Source organism: Anopheles maculipalpis, chromosome 3RL (genome assembly GCF_943734695.1).
Source record: "Anopheles maculipalpis chromosome 3RL, idAnoMacuDA_375_x, whole genome shotgun sequence".
Classification (NCBI taxonomy): domain Eukaryota; kingdom Metazoa; phylum Arthropoda; class Insecta; order Diptera; family Culicidae; genus Anopheles; species Anopheles maculipalpis.
Window position 1 is genome coordinate 56,713,186 of NC_064872.1, and position 26,956 is coordinate 56,740,141.

Below are 26,956 nucleotides of genomic sequence, written 5' to 3' on the forward strand. Positions count from 1 at the left end.
CTAACGCTTCGGCCATTGCTACTGCTGAGGTGGCAAAACTTATGCTTTTGCTGATTGCCATGATGGGTTTTGTGTGCACCAGGCCAGCTTATTCATGTCTGGATGGCTCATTGATGTGCGTTGATTGCTGAAGGGGTAGACAGAACAACGGGGAGCGCTAAAACAGATGGCGAGATAGCACGGTAGCTTCTTATCAGTTCATTAAAAGGTTGTTGTGCCTGGGCGATTCAAAATACACATTACATCCGGTGCTACACGTGAAGAAGTTGTGATGTGTGCACAAGATGATAAGCTGCTGCAAACTTCTATCATTCATGTAGTCAGGAAGGGACAGATACAGGAGGAGGAGCAGTAGACAGAAGGCCTAGAGGACATGAAGTGAAAAAAAATTCCAACTATTCTTGATTACTTTTGAGGTTTAATCTAACTAGAGGATCTGTGATTATGGGAAACGGTTCGTAACAGATGAGTTGATGTGTGAGGTCAGTATTTTATGCTTAGAGTACTTCTGAGTCACGACAGCAAAGGCAGAACTGGCAGAACTTCTCAAGGTAGATTAGTAAAGAGGCATGGAAATGCGACATGAGACCGTTTCAACCCCTCTCAAGTTTTTCCCAAGGATTACCGACTGACTCGGCTGTTCGTGTCATTCAAACACTTGCACTAATAATACCCGTCAAGAGACATTTTGAGATTCCAATGTAGTTAAACTGTTCCGTAAATAAAACCCGTACGCGCTGCATGCGTGCTTGAAGTATGTTGGCATGTCTTGTTAAGAAACTTTTCAAGTGGCTTGATCTTTATCACTGTGATCGAGTGGGAAAGTACAAGGCAGCAAACGAGAAAGGGAGAAGAGTGTAAAGAGAAACATAAAAAAGCTGCCATTTTATTACCTTCATTCTTAAGCAGAACTGTTTTCAAAACCAGATATCCTACTAGCGTTTTTTTGAAACTCTGTGTTCTCCAAAAGCTCGCTCTCAATAATATTCTAATGAAGCACGGCAAACCGTTCATCATCTCCCAAGCTTTCCGGATACCTTCCCTGCGATGCCGAACAGCGCCACGTACGTTTTCTGACACGCAATAAATTGTGCTTGGTTCAACCTTGCCAAGAAGATACGTACCCCTAAAACGTGCAGAGTCGCAATACCGAAAGAGTGTCTTCCTCGTTTTTGTGTTTTTGTGTGTCTGTGTGTGTGTGTGTGTGTGTGTGTGTGGCTGTGTTCCTGGAAGTTTATTCGAAGCGCAGACTCCGGTAGGATCTCATCGGTCAATGACGTCACTGTTTCGGTTCGTGTGTGTGTGTGTGTGTGCGTGCATGTGGGCGGCAACATGTTGCTAAATATGCCGGGACACATTGGTGGGAAGGTGTCCGTATCAAAGTTGAATGGAAATACCACTCCCGGCAGTACTCCCTTGGAGGCTCTTTCCTTGCCGCCAGCACTTCTCAGGACAGAAGGAACGTTTCGTGAAGGGTTTGCTGCCGCTGCATGTCTGCTTATCTCTAGAGCTTTTGAGATTTTCTGAATCCGTGCGTTGTTGCTCGTGCCATGTGTGGGTGCAGGATACGCCTCCCATGTATAATAGAAGCGTTATTTTGGAACACGATTTGTTTAGTGTCTTCAAATTGACAATTTCAAGGATGCTAAGAAAAGCTGCCGGATCAGAAATAGACTACTTTAGAGCCCATAAAAGAAGGATGCGTACTGCGAAATACTGCGAAAAAGCTCGTCATCTCGCCCTCGGGATGGTTCAATAAGTTTTATGCAAATTGTTTGAGTTCTTTGTTGTGCCGAGCGATACGTCGTGGCGATACGTGCTTCCGATGATGCTATTTCGGAGGTAGTGATTACACGTTCTGCTTGTCAGCTGCAACAAATGGTTTGCTTCCAAATCATCGATGCATACAGTAAACCCGATTATCTATATTTATGTTTGCGTTCGTTCCACCATCGAAGTGCATTTGAGCGCTTGGTTCGCCCTGGCAACAAGCCGTCATCTTTTGCCATTCGATTCGCTTATGCTCTTTACAGCTACCGGCAACAATGACAATCGATCGTTACCATAAGACACATACGTCCTCGCGATGGCGGGTTCTCGCGATGCAGAACCGGATCTGAATCTGAGAACATCCGTATCAAGCCCCCGAAGTGAGTGATGGCGTGTTGTCTTGAGGAGTATAAGCCGGTGGGGGGGCGAAGGGAAGGGAAGGAGAGTTGTATTGCGACTGCCGGGTATGAGTTCACCTTCGTTCATCTGGTCGTGTAGTATTATGGCTGCCGCCAAAGGCTAAACGATGATGCCAGGTATCATGTCGAAGCGTGTAGCTGACAAGTATTAGATTTCATCAAGATTCGCTACGTGCTCGGCGCTGTGTGGTGTAAGGTGGTGATAGGTAACGCACCGAGAGCAGCCCGCGAACAGAAAGCTACCGTCGATATCTATATTACTTCCCGGCAAAATGATGAAGTACGAGAAATTACTCAACGCATGACAACAGGATCCGACCCTTGACACTCATGCAAATCAACGTGCCTGAACGACTGTTGGGTAATGTCTCAATGGAATCGGAGCACACAACCAACGGGACTAAAGCCATGCACATCCCTGACCGCAAATCTGTCAAAATGTGTTAGTAACTGAGCCACCTGCACCCAGCAGTTTCGTGTGTTGGGAGTCAGCCCGCAATCGAAAGCAAAGCCCATAAAGCGCGAGATGTATGCACAGCCCTAGTACCAAGCGCCGGCTCGATACGGTTCGTCGCGGTGTCGTTGCACACGGGGCACGTCATCGTTTGCACATCAGTCCAATAAATTAGCACTATTCTCCATTCGCGCTTGTCGCAATCGGCCATCAATCTAAATCGATTATCGAAAGTCCTAGCAAGGCGCAAGCTCACGATTATCATTCGAATGGGTCGTTCTTTTTGAGTCTACCCGCTGGTGCCGGGTGATGGTTGCCGGTTGCCCAAGATGGTGTCCTCCAGCTTAATGTAGGTCCGTCAGTCAAAGCGCCAAACGACAGTTTGGGGTTTGAAGTCGAGAATGCTTTCATAAAATCAGCTCACAAACGATCGATCTTATCGTGTATCGGCGATCGAGGATGAGTTTGCTGTTTGCACGTTGTTTAGGGATGTTTTGTGTATGAATTACTTAACTGAAAATTGCTCTTGATCGGAGAGTAAATCCGTAGAGGAATTCTTGATAAAATACTGTTCAGGTGATGATCGTGTGATGTTTTTTTTTTTTTTTTATAAATCTTATTACCCTTAGCACATTTATTCTTGAATTGTTACTCAAATACTAAATTGAGGTTTGAATGTTTTTTGTGCGTTCACTCAAGCAATGTCCGACCTTGAACCTAAACTGAGTGCACTAAAACTTCAGGACGCACTTATTGGCCAGCGGCTAAAGTCTGGAAAATGGTTTGCAGCGATACAAACACAATTAGATGATCGAATTAGAAATATCGTTTTATGAAGCATTTGCTGCCGACGCAATGCCACGCACCGTAGGACGTGTTATATAACGAATCTCTCCGAGTCAAGAATTAGATTAAAGCGCACGAGCAAAAAGGGCTCATGCTTCGGTGCACGTGGCGTGCGCTAGTGCATGCTAATGGGGCTTGGATCGATACGATCATTAGCACCACTTAAGAATCGTTTCGTGTAGTAATCGCTCTGGCATGATACACCCGATCGTAGCAAGGTGATCTGGCTGCCGTCGACCAGCAACCAAACAGCTTTCGATTTTATCGACCTTCTTGGGCGGGTCTAGCGAGGGAACGGCGTGTGCGGACATTCGTTTGTTGGGCTTTGGTTTTTTTAAAAAGTTTTCCTTCACAGCTTAGCGCGCTTATTTTTTTTTTCTTTGCTCTTTCGTTGCTTCAGCTCTCAGCCTCTCGCTTCTGCTATTTGTCTTGCAGAACATTTTCGACCTGTTTTCTGCGATAGATTGCGAGCGCGCGAACGCGCCCGCACCGTGTTTGTTGCCGGCGCGACTGGCGTTGATTGGACTGCAACTATCACTTCGGTCCTTGGACATAACTAACCGTACCGATAATCTCTATGCGGCACACAGTGTGTGACTCCTTTTTGGCGAGGAGGCTCACCTTCACGGATACGGGTGCGCGGGAATGGAACGGGGCTGCCTGCAAAGTCTCTGCAGACGAGCCCTTGAGAAGCGGGTGCTAGAGGTATAGGTGACCCCCCCCCCCCCCCCCCCGGTTTTTGTTAGAGCCAAGCCCAGCTTCTTGAAATTGAACGGGTCTGGCTGTAGACAAGGCTCACAGGAACGACAACAACCACCGGCCGCGCCGGTTGAAATTCCCAGATGGTGGACGATGCAGTAACGTTTCGTTCGATTCTTATTATTACGAGTTTATTGTGTAACAATGTTCATGTAATGAGAGACTAGGGCGCGGTGTACAAGGAAGCATAGGTTAAATGATTCTGAAGACTACTACAAGATTTTATGTTTCTTTTATGTTCTTTGGCAATTGCTGAAGAAAATCATGGAGTTATGAACTATGGTGGCAATTTCTTGGTCCTCCTTTTTGTACTTTTGTACATGAAATAATATTGAAATACCATAGAAAAAAAGCAATTTTATAATGGTTAAATTACAAACAAGGATTTGTTATGGCGAATGCAAGTTCAAGAGTTACTTGAAAACAACTTTGAGTTAAAGTCATCCTATCGTCATGAGAACTATTTTTAATACGCTTTTGCAAGTGAGCTTTGAGGTGTTTGGCAGAATGATTACATATTAAATAGCACAAAAATAAGAAGAATGCAACAAAATAGATTCAAATAAATAGTGTTCTTAGACAATACGGCGCAAGCCGTCATACTTAAAATAAATAAATAAATGCATAGTTTGCTTTAAAATTCTTCTTCATCTTATCGGCTTTACGACCTACCAGGTCACGCCTCCATCAAATGGCACAGTAGACTTGTAGTTACCACATAGTCAGAGCTCACTATGGAGGAACAGTCTGGATAGGATTTGAATCCAGATCCTACTGTGTGAAAACCTGCGCAGCTTTAGCATGACCACCGAACCGTCCCTAAATTTTCTTGAAAATTGTCAGTCAGTCAGTAAAAGTTATCAACAGAGATTTTTAGTTTGTTGATGGCTTTGCTCAATGTTCGTTCCTTATTTGTATACTTTATGAAGTTCTGTGTGAGCCACTCTTTCGGATGCATGGTAAAATTAAAAGGTTAACGTTTTCTTTAATAAATCTTTAATTTATAAAACAAATCCAAACTTTGCCTCGTGATCTTGGGGGCTTATACTGTGACTTAAGACTTGATTGTCAAACAATAATTGGTTGGCGTTTTTTTCTGGTAAAAAGTCGTCTTTTCCATGAACTTTTCCCTGGGTTTAATTATGCAATTTTTAGATAGATTTTTTTCTTCACATTGATTTAGAAAATTGCGATCGAGTGGTTGTGGGGCACACATTGCTTGCTTACTTGGAACCCTCCAGAATTTCAAACGCTCCTATACCTTTACCATCTTTGTGGTACTTTTTAAAGCTTTTTTCTGGAGAAAATAAAACGGGATGTGACGTTCTTTTCATTGATTGGGAACAGCAGCTTCTGTTGAATGTTCCAAGGGCTTAAAATGGTGGAATGACCAGATCCATTCACTCATTCTACAACATTTCATCTCTTCAGAAAGGCCAGAATCTGATAGATATTTGTGATACAAGGTCCAATTTTTTTCTCGTGCGCGGATTGAGCAAACGATGCTAACAAACTTTAGCGCAAAGATCTTTTTCTGTTTTCGTCCTAGCTACTGTAAATTAAGAGATAAAACTCTCAAATTTGACTGTATTGTCGAATTTTGGACGAAGTCCCGACGATTCGATTCTCGGGATTGACAAAATATCTAACGCGACAAAATATCTAATCTAAAGCTAGTTCCAATTTAATGCCACCTTTTAGTTCCCGAGATTTTCGTACACTGGACTCGACCCCTTTTGCTCCCTACTTTGAAATTTTACGATCCACAACGCCATCTACTGTTAAAAAAAATCATAACAAGAAGGCTGAACAACCCAACAAACAAAGACCCTGTTATGCAGTTCAGAATAGTTGAATAGTGCCTTACAATAAAGAACAACTTCTAGTTCTAGCCATATCTTCTGCTGGTCGGCCGTTATGGAACTACTCCTTATGCGGCACCCAAATAAGTAGAGTAACCACCGTGAAAGATCTTGGGGTTTGGTTGGACGAGGGACTCTCATTCGATGAACACATTAACCATGTAGTTAATAAAGCTAATAGAGCACTAGGCCTAATTTTCCGCATGGCTTCTGAGATCAGAGATCCTTTATGTTTAAAGGCACTGTACTGTTGCTGGGTTCGCTCCGTTCTGGATTATGCAAGCGTAGTGTGGACCCCAGCCGGAGAAACCGCTATGCAGAGAATAGAGAGGGTACAGAGGAAATTTACGCGCCTCGCTGTCCGTAGATTTCTACACGATTACACCGTTCCTGTGCCCTCATATTCTCTCCGCTGCCGTATCTTGGGTCTAATAGATATTAGATCCCGCCATTCGCACGCGCAGTCCTAGTTCATCGCATGTATCCTTTCCTCTGAACTCGACGTTCCTTTACTTCTATCTTCTATACCCCTGTATGTCCCTTCTCGTCGACTTCGTCATAGACCACCCATATTCATCCCTTCCCGCCGTTCGGTTTTTGGCCAGAATGATCCTTGGCTAAGATGTTGCGTCTCTTTCAACAGAGATCACGAGCTGTTCGACTTCAACTTTCCATATTCCTACTTCCGAACCCGCCTTTTAGAGTCCACTACCTATACTCCATAAAAATCCTTTACCTCTAATGACTCCTCATCCCTAAATTAAGGATATACATTGTGTAGTCCGGAGAGGCAGACAGTTTGAATTAAAATAAATTAAATAAATAAATAAAAATAAAAAATATCTTACAGCAATATGGCTGTGGATTTTCGAGCACTTTGATATTTCAAGCCATTTATCAAAAAGGTTCATAGAAAGGTTTTTATTCCAATTCTTCGCATAAATCCCTCGACAAATTATTTACGGCAGCTTTCAGCAACAGATGCTAAATTCTTAGAAACTATTTTATTTTCTCCTCCAAATTTGATCCTATGCTAACAGTTTTTTTTGCTGTCGTTCGGTTAGAAAATGGCACTTTTGAAGCAGCCACTAACTCACGATGTGTGTGTGTGTATGGTTGTATCTGAAAAGGAAATGTACGAGTACCTGACACCTTTCCGGGAATGCAGTAAGAACGATTTGCTCCGGCTCTGTGCGCTCTCTCATGTACTTTGTATACGGCATCGTGTGTATGTCTAACCTGTGCAAACGTTTTCCGCACAAAGTAAACTTTATCGTCCTGTTCACTTCCTGTAAACGTGCTGCAGTCGCGGTTAACAAAAAAAAAAACTCCCAAGCCCGAGACTGATCGCTTCAGTGCATCCACTGAAACTCTGTTCGCTTCGATTGATTGGTACACATACATGCACGCACACTTGTTGCCGGGAAGGAACCGGGTCCGTAGCTTTGTCTAGCTTTCTGGGTGCTGGATCGAATGCTGGCGTTGGCTGCTTGCCCGCGTTGCCCGGGGTCGTTATGTCGGGGAAAAGTTATACAATCTACTGTGCGATGCTAGCAGCCGCATGGTAGTGGCACTCACAGAATGCAGGAAAGGATACCGTACCGTATCCGCAGCACACAGGCAACCGCCGCACAATGGAATCCGGGTCAATGCCGTTAGCGTATCCCGATGACCTGGACGGTTACGGGAAATGACATATACGTGATTTTATCGCCAACACTAGTGCGCGCGAAGCATTGTACGCAACAGGCAAAGTCGTAAACGGTGGAGCTGTCGCTTTGAAAACTATTTATTGAAGTGTCTTCGATGATGCTGTTATGATGATGCAAAACTGAATTAACATTAGTCTACACCCATTTCGCACACCAGTTTGATGCACGGTAGTCGCTGGGCAAAAGATCAATATCGGGAGAGACGCTACGAGACGCTACCATATGTTTGCGCTCCTTCGAGCCGACATGAGTCTGGATGAGATGGTTTATGTTTTGGGGGGCAATCAGAGCAGGAAAAGATAAGACTTAATAAAATGCCAAAAATCGATTTAAAGTGTCGTTTCGTTTGCTACGCCCGTGTAGTGTGGGTTTGTTCTGAAAATCCTGCTAGGCGCTGCTTCGGAAGCTTGAAAGAATCAACATTCAAAGCACACACGGCGCTAGTGTTTAGTGGATGATTTGGAAAAGGTCACAAAGGATGTTGGTATCTTTGTCGCCGCGGAGTGGTTGGTATTTGCGTTGGCAAAAGTGATATTGGACGGTATGGACGGGAAATCATCCACGCAGGGTGTCGTGGTGCGACGGGAAAGGGAATCGATTCTCGTCCGATGCTCACGAGAAATCCAGCAATTTCTGCCTGCAGGACGGTAGTTGCAGTGTCACTCCCGAAATTCTCTCGCTCGGATCGGCTCGGAACACACTCTCTGGAGCATTGGGCGGTAGATAACAGTGTGTGCAGTGTACGTGGCGTTACGCGTAGGTTCTCGATCTTTCCAGGCCGTTCTCGTGGCGCGACACCAGAACTCGGTACGCGCTCGGTCGCCCGGCGACGCATCGAAGATTGAGAACGCCAACCGTCAAACGCCAACATACGAACATATGATTTGGGTGAGTGGCGGCGGCGAGAGTTCCGTGCCGTGAGTGACTTCCATGGTGGGGGAGCTTGTATATTTTTTTTCTCTGCGCTTCCTAGTGTGTGTGCGTGAGTGTATGTGTGTTTGTATGTGTGATGTACGTGGGAATTGTGGGAGGCGGGCACGAACGCTGTGAAGGCGGGGACGAAAACAACTTGTTGTATCGAGTGCTGCTGCTCCCCGTGTAAAGCGGTGGAACCTTAAGTCGTGTGATGGAAGTGTGCGAAGGTACTGTGGTGGAAGGGTGCGAGAACGAAATGCCATAATGTAATCTTCTCCCCGGTGTGACCGCGAACCGATCCCCGTTCCTGCTCACCCACAACCCCCCCTCCCTCCGCCATGGTTTTGTGCTGTGGCTTTCAAATGGCGTAAAGTGAACGGCAGCAAGAGCGCGCGCGGCAATGGCGAACGGTTGATGAAGTCGCGTTGTGGACGCCGCTGCTGCCGTCGTCGTTATTCGCGGGCTGTGGTAACTCGCAACACTGCCGCGTGACTTCTGTGACCGAAGCTTGGGTTGGAGTGTGTGCTGTGAAGGCTTTGAAAGTGAACGTCAAACGGCCACCGTACGCCACCCTCGTCACATCCAGATTGTGCTGGATTGGATTGGGGTAGTTGCAAGCGGTACGGACGATAGGACGTGGAACCCAAGCGCAAATGAAATAATATCAAGAACGCTTCGCTCCACTCTTCAGCCAGCAAACTTCACACATTTACTCACCGCCCAAACGGGAAGGGATGATGGATTTTCGCTGTGTTGTAGTAGGCAATCAAAGCCAAAACTTTGTACGATCGCTCGCAAGTGCATATGGGTGATGGTAGTGTGTAGAAAAGAAGCCTCATCCTTCCTTCTCCTGCTTCGGCCTGTGAAGCATATCTGTTCCCAGCAAACCATCCCCTAAAGGCATACGACTGTGCTTGCTTTCTGGCTCATTGTAGAAGAAAGGCTGTTTGGGGTTTCCTGCTGCTCCGTTCGCTCTGGCTTCCCCATTCCCCAGCCGTGGGTAGCCCTCGGAAAGAAGATCACTGACAAAAGGAGGATCAGAGAGGATCGATGTTTGCAGTGCGACGAAAGACGACGGCCCATCATGGCCGGCCGAGTCCGGCTTGTGATGTGTGCGAGCGGGCAAAGATGGATGGGGCGCGTTCGTTTCTTAACCTTCGGCTCTTTTTTGGGGTGTTTTTGGAGGCATTTCTGTTTTGTTTTGAAAACATGTCCAGTCACAGTGGAGGGGGAATGGAGTGGTCCGGAGATGATCGTAGTTATATTTATATTTGTGCGTTCCGTCAAGCGAATCGATGCTATTGGGTGGAGGGTGAAATTTGCCAATTTCTTGTCGAAAAACTCGGTGATACTACTTTGTATTGGAAGCTGTCGTCCGAGAAAACTGGCCATTAATCTATTGGAGCTAAGCAATAATTAGATTACAAGAATTTTAATAAATATTCACAAAAAACATGCCATAGAGATCACTTGCATTCGATAAAGATATCAAAAAGGGTTAGTAGATTAGTAAATAATCAAATAAATACAACATGGACTAACAAATCAAACTTCTTCTTTGGTCATACATTTTTCGCAAGCAAGGCACGCCATAGCTTCTTTCTTGCCCCCAAGAAGTTAATTATGAGCCACCGGACTACTTTAGTCGATGGTCACCAATTTGTGCTCTGTGGGCCGTTGACCTAAATGCTACTGCGAGGCCCAGGCTGTGCCATATTTTGCATGCTAAAATTTCTTCTACTGCCACAGTAAGTCCCGAGAAAGAGGCGAAAGAAGATAATCCATGTTTGCTAATATAGATGAAATTTCTCATTCATTTCTTCGTCGTTCCGAAAAGAGATCTACCCAATCAGCTGGGATGCTTGTTCCAGTAGGGATGCTAGAAAAAGTAGAAAAATTTGCAAAAAAAAAAAAGATCCCCACCCGCGGATATCTCGCAGGAAATACTAAATCGAATAATTTCTCTCCAGAGGGATCTTCCTGAGTGTTGAAAAACAAGGTCACAAAAGAAGTCCGGCCGTGCATGGGGAGCATCTGTATGCAAGGGGAAGAGGTGACACGATTTAGTTTCACCGGCCAATCATATACCTTCTCTAGGTGGCCACTCCACCGTTTCGTTGTTCCTCAGGGATTATGAACTCAGCCTCGTGTGTGTGTGTTCGGATAGCTCAACATCTGCAATCGCTTTGTTCGATAGGTGCTGCATGTTGCCCGTTACAGCCGTTGAGGTCAACAGTTAGGCGGGCAGTGCGAGTAGTGCGCGATCGAGAGCCTGACAATCGTTATCACCAACCGTTTGAGGGTTATTTTGCTAGCCACAGATGCACCGCACCACATCACAGCCGGTGGCGTTGTTATCAACCGCGCGGTTTTCTTATCACTCTTTTTTAGCGCTTGCTTTGCTTCATAGCTGTTTTCTTTGCTGGGTTTCGGGTTTCGGTGTTGATTAATTTTCGTGACTATTACTATGCCTCGGGTGCTTGAGATTCGCATCCGTTGGGGGTATTGGTTTACAATGTCTGCACAGTACCCGCCCAAACCGTCCACCAATCGCGTGTATACAATCTGACAATCAGTGGTGCCAAATGTCATCAACGGGAGTTGGGGTTTTTTGTTGTTGTTGTTGTCTAAGACGACGCTCGCTTATTTTAACAACCCCTCACGGATCGCTTTGAGGGATTTAGAACAAGACGAAAGGTCAAATAAAAGCTGCTCCCAACCGAGAACTGCGTCAGGCAGGGAATGATTTGTTGTCCGGTTTGGTGGACCGGTTTGCTTTTTTGGCATAAAGCAGTGCCCGGTGTATGTGGGAGATCACATACAAGCACACAGGCACGCTCGTGAATTGGAAGAAGAAAGCTGATAAATTTCCTTCTGTACACAGACGTCTCCACCGACTCGCGCCGCTCACGAGCATAGAGCAGCATCCAGAATGCTCGCACCCAGATAATCCCGTCCGCACAACGGACTGACCCGTTGGCGTCCGCTTTCAACCATCTTCGCTGCCCACAGTTCTCTTCGCCAGGTACGTTTCTTTCGTGGCATGCGCCATTTCCTCTCGCTGGCAGGTTGGAGGGTTGTTTAAGGAAGCGAAGATGGAGCTGGATGGTAGGGCAACCGGTTTTTCTATCAGGATTGGAAGCCGTTTAGGTTCGATCGGTGTGTTTCGCTCCGTGGTTTCCTCCCTGCCAGTGGGTAAACAAAACGGCAGAAGATGATGAACTTTGATAATGAGCCACTTAAATTCAGCTGATTTCCATGCCAAGTCTCGGTTTGCGTCTTTGTTTCCACGGTGCAGTCTAAATCAGCAGGAGAGATGTTGATGTTGTATTTGTTGTGTGTGCCCTTAGCAGTTTAGCTTTCTGCACTGCTAAAGTTTATTTATTTCTTGATCGAAATAGCTTGGCGAATTACTTTAGAAAAGAACAAAAGTAAAGCGCTGTGAATAGTAAGTTTCACTGACGAACCGAATTACACAAACCCGTCCTTAGAGCAGCCGTAAATCTACGCGGCTATGATAATGCGCTCCGAATGCGAGCAGTGTGTGATAAGATAGATTGCTTTTCCCTCTGTCTTGTCGTGTGCTTGCCACGCTGGGTTATTATTTTTTAGTTCGCCTTTCCTGTTGTTTGTTTCGATTTCAAGCTCAAGTGCCGTTTGGTGCGCGAATAAGAGTGAAACCTTTTTCGCTGTTTGCGGTTCAAAGATATGGCAACAAAATGGAAAGTTTAGAACACTGCTTGGATTGCGTTTTCCCCAGCTGTTGGCTTACCACCACCACCACCACCACCACCACCACCACCCCGCGAACCGGATTTGGATTGAGCGAGTTCAAGATCTTCGCTTCGAGTGGTTCGTTCTGAGTGACTCGACTTCTATACGACGGCTCGGAGTACCCGGTGAGTGGTGTGCTGTTCGCGGTGTATGCTTTGGATAGCATATTACCACCATCGTAACACGTCGAGTTGGCGTTTGCTGGGGGCTCTGCTCTGTACAGTGTTTTATTGCACTGTGGAACTGAGAAAGATCATAAGAAAACGCTCAAATTGGTGGTTATTACAGAAAGAAAGGGATATGAAGAGTGTGACTTGTTTAGCACCCTTTAAGAGAGTTTGAGCCATGAAATGAAATAATTTAATATTTTACTTTACTAAATCTGGTCCTAGTTATAGAAGAAGGTTCATTAACCGCACTCTGTGTTGTTGGTGTATGTTACAAAAATAAATAATATGAAATATTACTTAATATTACTCTTTTCACAGTTGTGAATTGGAGCTCAATCTCTCTTCATTTTTAGCAAAAACTTTCGCAAGCAAAGCAAAATGATTACCCTGAATGATAAACCCTGAACTTAACTGAACACAATAGCACACAATACAGAAAATGAATTAAGTACAATAAACCAAAATGGTAAACTAAAATTTAAATCAACAATCGAGCACAAGCACAGCTCAGAAAGAAAAATCAACAAATGTAAGCTTCCTTCGCTACAGCGCAGACATGAAACAATTTTTCTCAACTCCCTTTTATCATCCGTCAAACCCCATAGTGCGTCCGAAATCTACCCTCCCCGGTCAGGCACTCAGCGACTGTGCTGCGCTGTGAGTGGTTTTGCGTGGCTCAGCGCTTTATGGCTCACGACGACGGTCAGTGTTCGCACGTTCGCCAGCAGCGTTTTAGTATTTTTTGAATCAGTCAGTATTTAGTTGTTGTCGAGAGCGCTATTGGTTGTGTGCAGAGGGAGCCCGACAGTCGCGTTTTAATCGACAGAGAAGTGAAGTAAAAAGTGCAGAGAAGTATCTCACATACAGAGTATCAGGCAGCAGCAGCAGCAGCATCACCGCAGGCATCAGCAAATCGAATCAACAGTGTGTATCCATGTGGTGAAAATAGATATAATCAGGCCCAAAAGCGCGGTGCACACTACTGGGGGAGGGGTGGTCTTGCAGCTTGAGAAGTGAAAATATCAGAACCGAGCCAAACTGACAGCGAGCGAGCGAGGGCGCGTGGGCGAGTTATTAAATAGAATAGAAAAGATTTTACCATCTTGGCAAAAAGTTGCAGTAGCGGAGAGCAGGTGACAGTAGTCAGCATACTGTACCGTACGCATCGTAACATTGGCTCGATACCGATGCGACGGTACCTGTAGGGCAGTGGAAAATCGAACACCAAATTCTCTACCTTCGAAGCTTAAATAAAATAATCTCCTTCAATTGACCCCGTTGCGCGTACCGTGTATCGCATTTCGTGCAGTTTTTAAGTGTACCAACCCCCCCCCCCCCCCCCCAAAGCCTGCCGTTTTCTGCTTCCCTCAGTACATTTAACCCATTTCATCGGCTACATTCGGCCAGCCTGTGTGTGCGTTCCTTTTGCTGTATGTATCACAGTGAGAATGTTCTGATATTACTAATCGCCTAAGGTCGGTTCGCTCCGTTGTCTTGGTCGTCGGTACATTTACTGCCTACCATATGTCCTTGTGTCCTTGTGTTCTCACCTGTTCTCTGGCTGCATAGATTAATAGACGCTTCATTTCCTTTCAATTTACTGCTAATATAAATACTTAGATAGCTTGTTCGTCCTTTCTTATGGGTGAATGCGTCGTAATAAAGTGCGTACAAGTGCGTTCGGCGTGTATGTGTGTTGGTGGTTAGTGTAAGAATGTGACCGGGGTTTGTACTCGCGTGCCTTCAACCATTGCAGTACATACTGCGTTACAAGGCGCAAGCTGTTAGTTTCGAGTGAGCACTATCATTTGGGGAAGTGATTGATTAGGAGATTTCGTGAGATTGATTAATTTAAAAGCTGTGTGAGGTTCGTTTGAAAACAAAATAAATTATTAAGTGACTATCCGGTGTCAGGTGTAACGTGGCATGTAACGTTGAATGTTTACGATTCTATTTTGCATGGTTTTTTTTTTCGTACTTAGAATTGCAATTTAATGCAAGTTACAAAAATTAATCCAAATATTCACAGTTCGATTCAATTGAGTTTTACCATTCAAATGTATAAATTTACGAAAAAAAAATATGCAAAGGATGATAGGAAAGTGGTTTGCCTTAAAAAAAATTCGAATGAAAGAAAAAGAAAGCCCAAATCGATCTTTACCTTGCCGTAGCAGCTGGTGTAAAATAAATGCGCCAAAAAGAGAGGGTTTTCTTTGTGATAGTATTGCACATAAAACGGGCGCTTAGTGTACGTGCGTTAGACAAAAAATCGAAAAAAAAAACCGTAGAGCTACCCAACACGGAACATACGTGACCCCGGGGTATAAGGAAGAGGTCAAATGAACTGCAGATTGCTTCAGCCATCGCAATACACGCGCCAGCATAACACACCGTACCGAACGCGGAGTTTTCGGGCAGTGCGATAATAAAGTACGGACAGGGCAAGACATACCAATACGCACGCAGAAAAATAAAATCAGCAAACGCTGATCATTCGAGTAGTTCACCGTTCATTGAACCCATGTGTCCGCAGAGTGTCCGTCTGAATGTTGTCACCTGTTTTAGCTACAACAGTTTAAACGAAGGCACTCCAACGTACCCAGTATTGATCGGTCATGGTGGATATGTTTTGTCATATGTAACCAGCCTGTCGGCATGATTTGGGGAAGAGACTTTCATACCGCCTCGTTGCTACACGAACTATACCATGAAGGACATTGGGCAGATGGCTAAAGTAAATCGTTACGTTCGTTCGTTCGTAAGCTATTGATTTTGTGTCCAACTTTAAGCTATAAAAGTTTTAATGGCTTTTTTGTGGACGCTCTCTTTTTTCTTCTGTGTTTCTGACCTCAAGAATTGCAGGCCCATTTTTGGGGCGTTTGTAGCAGTGCACCAGATCAGGGAAGCAATGAGGAAGCAATAATTGGTTTTTGCTTTTGATGTATCCAAGTAGCCTGGTGATCTACGGTGTTTGATTGACAGTTTCGGGTATTGCTGTGTATACTTCTTAGCGAAGTGTCTCTCATTTCGGCTTGATATTTTATAAAGTAGAAACCAAAAACACCGGAAATGATTAAATAGTGTAAGTTCATTGTGTTTTAGGTGTAACTGGCTGCAGTTGGTTTTGTGTTCTGAGTGAATGACTAAAGCTAGTGCTTTGTTGTTGTGGTGACAACAACAATTTTGCAATTTCCTTTCCCACCAAACTTCCCTCTCAATCTAACAACATTTCCATGTTCCAGTTTCAGATTCCACTGGATAACGCCAACCGGCAAATATTGGTGTGACAACCTCGTTTGCCCTCTGACGATCAGCTGCATCAGGTGAAATACATCCACAAGTAGTAGTGTGTGAGTGTGTGCGCGGGCGGGTGTGTGTGAGTGTAACGTGTCATAGTGCGTACGGGCCAAAAGGACACGCCATCCATCCAAGACCAAGTGCTCCTTGCGTCAAACAAAGCCTGGAACTCAACATTTATTAAGTGCTCGAATCGGGCAAGCGAAATCGATCGTCACACGATCGGTGTACCTGAGTGGAGCAACGCCGGGAACAGTGTGTGCGCGTAAACGAAGCCAAACGTCCAATCGTCTCCCGTGGCGCTCTGCACGCGTTGTGCACCAATCGCCATTAGTAGTGGTGGGTCGTCGGCTTCCCGTTTAGCTTGTTGTTTTAGTTTTTTCGCGTGCCGCCGCTACGGATATCCGCAAGTGCAAGTGCTACCACGACCCGTGTTACCCGCAGCAGTTGAGCAGCCGGTCTGGAGTAAAGAAAGAAAGAAGAAGAAGAAGAAGAGGAAAGGCAGAAAGAAGAAGCAACCGTTGTAGAATTCGCGAGTGTAAAAAAAAACGCAACCTTTCTGGTAGCAAACGCGCAATCAGCAGCACTACTGCCACACACTAATCTGCTGTAGCTTTTGCGGAAGCTGCACTGTGTGCGTGCGCCCTTTTGCTGTGTGTCTACCGAACCGTGTGCACCGTGCGGGTAGAAGAAGAAGGAGCAGCAGTAGTAGAAGTAGTAGTAGAAGTTGCGTGGTGCGTACGTGTGTGCCATACGCAGTAGTAGACGGCTAACTGCCCTCCGTCTCAACGCATCGCATTCTATTTTCCCGTGTGGCGGATCAGCGGAAAATTGGTTTTCATGATATCTGCTTGGATAAATCCCTATAATGAGAAGGTATGTGAAATGTAGTTTTGTAGTGCAGTTCGTTTGCTATCCCGTTGCGTCTACGGTGGGGGTTTCGAGGTCGGAAAGAACACAAGCGCCGTGTGCCTGATACCATTTGGTTGGGAGCTAGTAACACGTGTCGGGTTGTTATTAGAATTGATGAACGAATTACATCCAGTGCACGATGCGCCTAGAAGGATGAATATAAAAATGTGGCTATTTGATCGATTTAAATTGAAATTGGTTATGGCTGCTATTATTATTTTATTAATATTAAAACTACTAGCATTCATGGATATAATGGATTTTTAGGGATATCTATCTAGTACAAATGCCTCAAAATAGCTCAGAAGTCTCATTGACTCTTTGGAGCATTCCGGATTCCAAATCTATAGTTGTCCGAAGGGTCTTGAAACGTTAGACTAAGAGCTGGTGAGGTTGTACGAATTGTAGGACATTTTTTTTAGCAAAACAAACCACTTACAATTCAAGGAAAAATTTATTCATTTTTGGCTGACGTAAAATAAGGCTTTGTCTAGAGCTAAACGCATGGGGCTCCACAATATTGCAAAAACCATCCTCAATATTGATGGCAATAATTTTCTCCACAAAACCGTCCGAAATGGTGAAACGGTGTAGTGGTGTGGTTGCATTCACATGACAAGAGAAGAATGCCGCAACATCGCGCATTTGCTTTCGCTGGCCGTGCCCGTGCTGCCCTCCACATTGCGCCGGCACTTACATGCGTTTTTCGGCGAACTGCAATGCCTATCAATTCATTTTCTCCAGCTCGGACAGGCTTAATCCGCAAAGAGAGTGAAACAGAGCGGAGGTGGATAAACGGCAAAAGAAATAGAAATTAAGACGAAGCAAAAAATACAAATACTTCGCTACACGTGCTCCGGTGTTGGGCCGTGCAGTCCAGCGCGAATGCGCGTGACCGCGTGCTCATACGCAACCGCGCCATTGGCGTGTGTTGACGTTTGGGAGGAAAAGAAGAGCACCGGAAAGCGGTGCGAAGAAAAACAGATCAAACGAAAGAAAACTCTTGCGAGGTGTGGAAAACAAAAGGAGCAACAAAAAAACAAACAACATGCTCAAGAGAAGACCCAACCGCAGCGACGTAGTACGTTTCGATGCAGCAAGCGAAAAAGGAAAAAAAAAGATGAATCCCGTACGTGCGGTGCAGATGGATTGACGGGGGAAAATGGGAAGGAAAAATGGCAAAAATAAGGCTGGCGGTATCGACCAGCCCCAATATCGGGGCATCATTCGCACACTAGCTTCGCCACAATTGCTTAAATTCAGCCGGCTCAGTCAGCCATTGAAGCTACAACGCGTCCCGTTCGGTGGGGTGCGAGTGGGGCGGCCAGCACAGGAGGCCAGGAGGCTTTCTCCGCCACTGTTCAATATCTGTTTCAACTGACTTAAGAAAAGGTGGCACAGTAACTGATAGCGCCGCGGCCGATGTGTAAAACCGAACGCAATCAAACCGTTGATTTGCGGCAGTTTAAGCTGTAACGCGTGCAACAATTTCGCTACTAAAAACCTATATCAGCACAACGCGCTGGGTGCGCGTGTAGGCCAAATGAATTTCACTGACGAAAGCGCCACTGCAAAAGGCGGCCAATCGACGAGGCCTTTCGTACAGGCCGGTAGGATAGGGGGACGCATCAAACATCATGTGTGTGTGTGTGTGAGTGTGTCCCCTGGAAGGCGGAACGAGGTACATGATTGTTTTGCTCGAAGCAAAACTGGCTAGTAATGTTGCGAAAAATAGGGGAAAAAATGGGGAAAAGTCGAGGATTTTACTAATCTACAGCGTATAGGATGGTGGTTGACGAACGCAACAGGAACGTTATCAGCCGCTGGTTGCGTGGGTGATTGTGGATGGCGCAATTAGGTTGAGGTCAGCCTGTTGTTACCCGTGCCGCATTATCGTTTGCCATATTATATTAGCCTTCGCTAATGGCTTCGTAACAGGCAGTTTTTGTAGAGTGACGCGTTGTGACATGAATGAAATTTTGCGTATTTCTCGAAATCACACGGCTCTTGCTGCAAATGGGATGGCCTAATGTTGCTAACAAGTGCGCTAATTATCGTCACGGTAGGAAGATTGTTACTTACTCCAGATGAAGAATTCGCTTGAGCTAGATTCTGTTTCTCGCGAATATCCTGCTCAACAATGCGCGGCACTGTGTCCGGCACAGGATGGTGTACTCTTGACGCACAACGTCTAGGTTTTGTGGCCCTGGCAGCACGATTCGCGCCAGGAAGACAGCAAGAAGTGCGACCGAAATTTTGCACCTCATGAATGTGTGGCACTGTGTGCTGTGTGTGGGATGGGACAAACGTTGCCACGACGAACGCCGGCTTCTAGTGGTTCTATAATTACCAGCATCTAGCGAAACCCAGATACCGCTCAAACGGAGCAGATCGAAAGTCGGTTATGTCCAAGAAAAAGACAATCACATTTGGGAGATGTCATGAAACAAAAAAAAAAAAATGAAAAAAGGAATGCAAATACGATAACCCATGCACACAGATCGTTTGTGTGCTTGTAATAAATAATTTTGAAAGATTCATAGCTGATTAGATTAATTAAGAGTTTAATTGAAGGCGGTATTTCCCATCATCGATTAACGCCTTCCCCATCAACTTGATAATGATTCTCCGTAAAGAGCGTTGCTTCAAAGGCACATGCTTTTCACACACACACACACACTTTCCGGTTCGCGATCCTTGTGATCGACGTGATGATCAGCTTAGAGCCCGGCGTGTTGCAGTGTCTCGCGTGAATCGGCAAGAGCGTACGTACAGGGGTCGGGTCGTGCGGCAAAGTGAACGAGCTCATAACAGCCAGTGTGACGTGGCGCACACCGGCACTGACGGTTCGCGATTTACCCACCGCCCGGCATAACACTACTCAACAGGCGTTTGTTCTATAAAAAGATCGACATAGCAGAATCCACACCGCGCCATTCGCATTCCAACCGCCTCTTCCCGTGGTTTCTTGGCAGGAACGCAGGAAACCGCTCGCCATTGCTCACGGGGCAGCGAAATCCCCCCCCGTTTGGGAAGGGAAAAAATGTTTGCCTTCGCTCAGAGTCTGAGAATGAGTGCTGCTGTTGTTGAGACAGGCCTAGAAAGGATGGTAAAGGACGCGTTAGATAAGGTTAAATAACTACAAATAAATACGCGCCAGAAAAGGAGACATTCGTACAGGGGGGAAAGTGTGGAGAGGGCGTAGGGGGGGGGGGGGGAGGGAAGAAAGGGTCGTATCGGATGTTTTGGTACATGCGATGGCAGTGATTGCATCGGCATTGGTGTAATAACAGACCTGCCGCTAACGTTACATTACGCTCGGATGACTTCCGCTTGCAGGCAAGGGCATCTAGCTTGGGAGCCATGGGGTTTGTACAGGTGGCCCGGCAAGACACATGATGGGCCCCTTATGCACGTGAATTTTATTGGACCAGGGGAAGGATCTGTTTTATTGTGTGCACCTGTTTTTTTTTCGTGAAGGTGTACGAAGAACTAGTCCTCACAAATGTCCTTACAGGAGTTGAAGGTGATGCAATATGGCGCCAAGATTTTTCCTCATCTAGACTTTGGTTGTGGGTAATTTAACACTAGAACTGCCGGGCTTTTCAACCTTACTAGATCCGCTATATGTTATCTAAGGGTTGTTAGCAATCTCAATCAATAATAATAAAATCGAATTAAGGTAATCGTTTGATCATATCAACTGCCTAACCAAGAATATCAAGGCCAGTTTTTTTATTCACTAATATAAAATAATAGGGCTTTTAGTGATAAACACTATAAGCAATATTTATATATTGCTTATAGCGTTGAACGACAGTAAATCTAGGCTTGTAGCTATAAGTTATTTAAACAATCGAGCGGCATGTAGGGTTTTTATGATAATAAAACAAATATTTTGTTCTAAGCTGTTTGGGTCTACGCGAGCGTCTGTGACTACCTTTAGAAACATTACAAAAATTCGATATCAGTACAGCTCCAAATTGCCAAAATAAGAGGACAAAGCATTTTTCGAAAGCAAACGGAACACCTAGATTCATTATTTCAAGCATCTATAACACATTTTGAGGCTTCTTGGCATCAGGACAAAATATTACATTGCTTCATCAGAACCTAGCTCACATGAAACGCATACGTACTAAACTCTTTTAATACATTTTTTGACATACTGGTCTATTACATGCAAAGTATTCTTTAATTTTTGCCCACGTGACAAGACATTTGACCCTGGCAGTGGCAACGAGAACCTCCAGCACCTGACACAGGCAAGGCTCTTATTTTCAGTGTACTATTTGGCAATTTCTTCGCCTAGCTGGAAAAGAAAATCGCGTTCTTTGTACAAGACCGAGGCATTGATTCCTGCCAAATCCAGAATATTAAAACTTCGATTTATTCTACCAGCACTTTTGCACGGAGTGCTTTCTACACATTTGGTCAACCTCATCCACTCCGTACTTTGTCGAGTTGTACTAAGACACAGGTTCAGGCATTGATTTTCTATGTCCTAAGTGCACTAGGCAAACTGGTTGCGCGGGCTTTGGATGAGCATACACATCGACCGGCATGTATGTTTTCTTTGATGAGTAATCTCTTAAATTGATGACCCATCAAGATGCTTCTTTCAACATTTCTTCTTTGAGGATGTTCTTCCTGAAATTGCCGGGAATCGAACGAGTAAATCGGTGCTTTAAAGCCTCATATTTGCCGCTACTCTTTTGGGGGCGCAAAAGCAACCGCTTCGCAATGTAATAGTGCCCCCGCTGGTTGGAGTAGCTCCCACCGGTGGTGACCTTGATCTTATTCCTGCACATCGCGCACTCGCTCGCGTTTGTTGAGCGCAGTTTGCATTATTTGTCTGCCTGCGTATGGGAAGAACGCCGTTAGCTCTGGGGTGTTCTGGGGAGATGTTGTGGAGTAGTGCAAGAAACGCTGCTTCTCTGCAGTCGCTGTAGTACGATTGTCGTTAATTAACATGATCCCCCTGGCCATATTTGCAAATGGTGTTTTATTCACAACCATGAGCTGTTCTCCGATGCTGACGCTTTCATATGGATTTGTATACGGTGCTGATTGGATTGTGAGTTGTGTGTGTGTGTGTGATTGTTATTGTTGCTGTTATCGTGTGTGTATGTTGAACTCTTATTCGATTCAGAGATTATTATCGCATTCTAGTGGATGTGATCATGTATGTGCGACTCTGGTCAGAGATTGATTGATAGTGGAAGAGATGGGAGTTATGTGTAGGTAGGTTGAATGATCCCACGCGTGCATGCGTGGGGGGCAGTATGGAGAAAGGGGGCTTTGTTTGCACTGCATTTAATGCACTTGCAAGTGCATATGATCTGGCAGCCATTAATTAATTGAATCGATGCAAGACTTGCTGGGTGCATTTTACATCCGTTTTTTTGTAACTATTTTATTTACAGAACTGGAGCTGCAGTTTTCGTTGCTTCCATATCCCAATAATCGTATGGGATGTTACAAACTTCCCCCTCCCCCCCCTCTCACACACACACAAGGTGCAGGTGTGAAATGTGACCCAAAACACGTGTTCTCAACCTCAGGTGTTTATCAAGGGCGAGGGGTTCGTGAGTTTTTCGCTGATTAAAGTGGTGCTTTTACCAGTTGTGCAAATGCAACAAGAGTAGCGGAAAAGTAGGAACAAATGGAAAACAAATGCATTTAAAGGGATGGAGTTTTTTTTTTTCAAGCGAGACTGAAACAAACAATACCCGGTAACTGCTATCTATCATTTTAATTACTGCACGCTTCTGCTTCCACGCGGACTTCACACTTGACGCACGTTATCGTGACGATATAAAAACGATTTGTGTGCTAAACGAAATGTAAAAAAAAAACAGTAAATCAACCTTTTATTGCTCATCGCTATATTAGTGAGTTAAAGCCAAAAAAAAAAAAGTAATAAACTTTTAGCCTCTTTTTCACCGTTTGCTCTTCCATTCTGTTTGTGCCCCCTTCTTGTCCCGAGGACCTTGAAGACGTTAATGAAAGTAAACAAACTTGAAACCAAAGCTCGCGTCTCCACTGCTATAGTTTGTGGAACGGTGTGGGCACACGGGTGAAGAAGACCAGTAGAAAAAGAAGCAGCAAAAAATGCATACATGCGCCACAATGTCCATTAACGGTTGGTAGCAAATTATGCAAGCAAGACTTCAGCGTACCAGCGCTGCCTCGTTGTGCATGCATGTATGCAGCTAGGAATGTGGGTTTGGTGTGGATTTTGCCCCCACGTTGCTTGCTTGCCCTCCAGTAGCCTAAATCCTGAATGTGTATTTTCTACATGTTCCCCGCCATGGACCCTGATCGGGGAAAAGTGAAATCATCGGTTCCAAAAAATGACAAACATGTGCCCGGAATCGTTAAAGATGTGCATATACGGACGGTGTCTCGCTGCAAATGCAAATGCTTCAAAATCGACTACATTTTTGGATTGTCGGTTACGGATTTCTGGTCAGATTCGTGTGTTTGTGTGTGGTGCTGGGGGGTTGGTAGCACCAACGGGTGAAGAAATACGGTTGTAAAACGTCATCATTTACGACAAAGGTACGTCTGAGCAAGTGAAAGTAATGTGTCGATTTAATACCACACATTACACGATCAATTGTTACGGTCTATCAGCCGCGGATTGACTGAGGCTGGTGCAAGAATTCCGAAACAAACAGCCTATCGTTGTTGTTGGTGCATTGTGCAACAATGTAATGGTATGTAAATGATTTGCATTAGTCATCATTCGGAGCGCTTGGAACAGTTTAAATGATGTAAGCCGTTCATAAACCATATAACTCTGAATAATCGAAAGACTAAATAGAGCTAGAAAGCCTCTAAGCTTGGAAATATGGTTACTTAGATATAACCATATATAGATATGGAATTATTAGAAGGAAGTTAGATGAAGTTAATTAGAAAACTAACCTTCAAGGAAAACTTAAAATAAGACAAAAACTTCCAATTCCTCCACACGTCCAATCATCAACGTACATTTACAACCGTCTGACTTGGCTAATTTCAGTTTAAATATGACCCATTTTTAGTGGTTTGTTGTTTTGCACCGGCCCACTCCAAAACGCGAACAAACAAGCGTGAAGCCTTGACTTTGAGAATGGCTACTTCACGATAGCTACTGATTAGGGCGACTGAAGCTGCTTCAACTCGTCTTATCAGCAGCGGGCAGCTGAAAAGCACCTGACCGCAACATTAACATAACCGAAAACAAACGGTTCGATAACCAAATCCCGGTGCACAGGGAAGGAAGGGAAAGGTATGGGAGCTGTGTGTGTGTGTGTGTGTGTGTGTGTGTCTATCAAGCAGAAGCGTTGCGAGGCGAGGAAAAACCTCCCGCCAGTATCAACGCCAGTTGTTGACTTTCGTCGATAGTGAGAGACGATCACATTTCGCGTAGTCCCTTATCAGCAGTACAAGACGGCAGGACGGGGGAAAAATGGAAAACAACCACCACCAAACAACAAAGGGGAACGAGGATGGGGGAGCATGCCGCCGCTTGTGGTTTATGGCCTGTAAGTCGCACAGTGAATTCGCGACCGTTAAACATTTTGCTGCGGTGTGGTGTGGGTTTTGTGTATTTTCCTGCGCGCGCGTAATCCCGATTAGAGCGCACGATAAGGATAGCGATGGTTTGCGCGGTGTTTTGGTGGCTACTGCTGACGCGCTATCGAGGCCCTTGGCCTTTCGCGGGGCGTCCGAGGCCCACACACACACATTGGTGAAGTGCCTTTTTCTGAATGAATTATTATTTGCGGGTGGATCCAAGGGTCCGTGGGTATTTTCCATCGAATTCTGGTGGATCTTATAGGGTTTTGGTCTCCATCTTGGCGATCTTGTTTGACGGTTGATAACTGAAAGGCCGAAGGTAGATGTACGTAGACAATTGTAGATGCGCGTGCCATATCATGGAGGGGGAGAATCGATTGCCGATCGACGAAGGTAGTGTTGACTGTGTTGATAGTGCCCAAAGGGACGTTAACCTTCATTCTGTGGACTGTTAGATGACCAAGTCAATGTACATCTGGCGTTTAAAGGCGATCGTGTTGAGCATGGGGTGTAGTTATCTCTGTGGAACATCACGAGTTTGTTTGGATGTTTTCTTTTGCATCGTGTTAGTTATTTTCTTTATTATTAATCTTGGAATTGTGATCATAAACCTGGTTGAATTTTGAGTCATGAAGTCTCCATTGCGCAATGTCTTCTTTCAACGATTTTGAACTCTTTTCTCGTAGGGTGCCCACTATACTGTTACTTTTTACAATGAACAATGAACATCGAATATATGTTGTTTGGGTACGAATAGACGATGCTGAATAGTCCAAAATCAAAATTATTCTAACCCTTTGCTTCCCTGTGATGTTTGCTCGGTGTAAACATTATAAGGCCTGATTGTGCAACCCAAACGTCTTCTCAAACGTCACATAATTTTCGCTTTGGTATTATCACTTTCCGTTTGGCTATCCGTTTGTCTAAATCAGACGTTTAAAAATCGATGACAGATCTTTGTCAAACGGAAAGTAAATTGCATTGCATTTGCTAACGGAAACGCGCGTTAGACGGAACGTTTTCCGTCAGTCAAGTGCAACGGTAAGTATAGTTTGAATTATAAAAACCATTTTTAAGCGTAAATCGATAGAAAAGTGTATATATTTTACGTGAATATATTATGACAATCATTTTGAAGTCGTTTTAGTGATTTTATTTGGTGGTTTGCAGGAATTATTCTGAAACAAGAACCACGAGAATCCACCACGAAAAAAAAAATCCAATGCAAAACAGTATATTGTTAAATCAAACTGTTTCATTAGATACTGATTCTAGTAAAAATCGAGTTTTAAACGTCTGATTTAGCCAAACGGATAGCTAAACGGAAATTCATAATACCAAAGTGACAATTATGTGACGTTTGAGAAGACGTTTGAATTTCACAAACAAGCCTATAATTCGATTGAAATCATCTGTCAATATATGAACTGAGCAACCTGTGCCTGTATGAATGTATGCAAAAAGTCGACGAAAGATTCGTCAACTCTAACGGGAGACCATAAAACAAATTTGCTTTCCGTTTGGTTAGAGTGTTTCCGTCGGCCAAAGTTTTCCGTTTGGCTTTGACAATCAGGCCTTATGTTGGGGTTGCCACTGATGATGCCCTAAAAAGGAAAACTCACCCTAGAAACGTACAGCTTGCAAACTGTGTTGTATCGTTACTTGTCGGCGACAGGTTGTCGCGCGTGTTATTTTTTCGCGCCCCTCTTGATGATGAGACACCGTGAGCGGAAAAGCTAAAAAACCGGCCGGTATTTGTTTACCTTTCTGTACAGTGTGATTGCATTGCAGGAGGAACGGTCAGTTCCGTTCGTTTGCGACTGAAAATAGCCCCCAAAGGGATGGTTTGTTCCGACGGGTTAAGGATGGGTATACGACGACGCGATGCAGCTAGCAGCTATTGAAATTTTGGTAGTCGACCAATCAAAGGAAAATAAAACGACGGCAACCACTTTGCGCCAAGTCAAACACACTACGACATGAAACCTTTCTATTGACGGTCGTTTTGGTTGCTTTTGCATCATCTTAATTTTCACGTGAATTTTGATGACTCCACTTGACACGGTGGAAAGCTCGCTTTTGGTGTAGCGCATGTCAGGAGTTTCGGAGTTTAGCGTTACAGAAGCTGTCAAAAAGGATGATGTGTATGTTGGGAAAATAGGAAAAGTTTTCTATATATCCAGGAAAGGAAAGTTTAATGTTACCAAAGCTCATGTAGCTCCGGTGGGTTCGTTTACCAATTTTTATTTTTTTGCTATAAAGAATGCTTCCTTTTAGATAGCTTGAGAGAGAGAGAGAGAGAGAAACAGCAAGATATATTGTGGGGTAAAACCCCATGCGCGTAGGTGATGATAGTCGACCGCCGCTGTACTCGACTGATGCACTAGGTGCAGCAGTAGATACTTCTTGCCAACTAGGAAAGGAATTTGACGTCGAAACTGTCATGCGTGTTGGTGTTTTTTTTGTTTCGCTGTTTCTTGCATACACTGCCACGTTG

General features: G+C 44.7%; 2 protein-coding genes across 2 annotated transcripts in view; one reads left to right on the top strand and one right to left on the bottom strand.

The window, feature by feature from the left end:
* Window positions 1-26,956, bottom strand: part of LOC126561676 (SRSF protein kinase 3) — a 415,191-nt gene that overhangs the window by 220,539 nt on the left and 167,696 nt on the right. The window lies entirely within an intron of this gene.
* The window catches only part of LOC126561824 (terminal nucleotidyltransferase 5C), a 44,581-nt gene continuing 34,310 nt past the window's right edge, over window positions 16,686-26,956 (top strand). Inside the window, exon 1 of the mRNA XM_050218156.1 lies at window positions 16,686-16,854. Within this exon, the coding sequence (XP_050074113.1) occupies window positions 16,819-16,854 (36 nt within the window). The 5' untranslated portion in view covers window positions 16,686-16,818. The remainder of the gene's footprint in view (window positions 16,855-26,956) is intronic.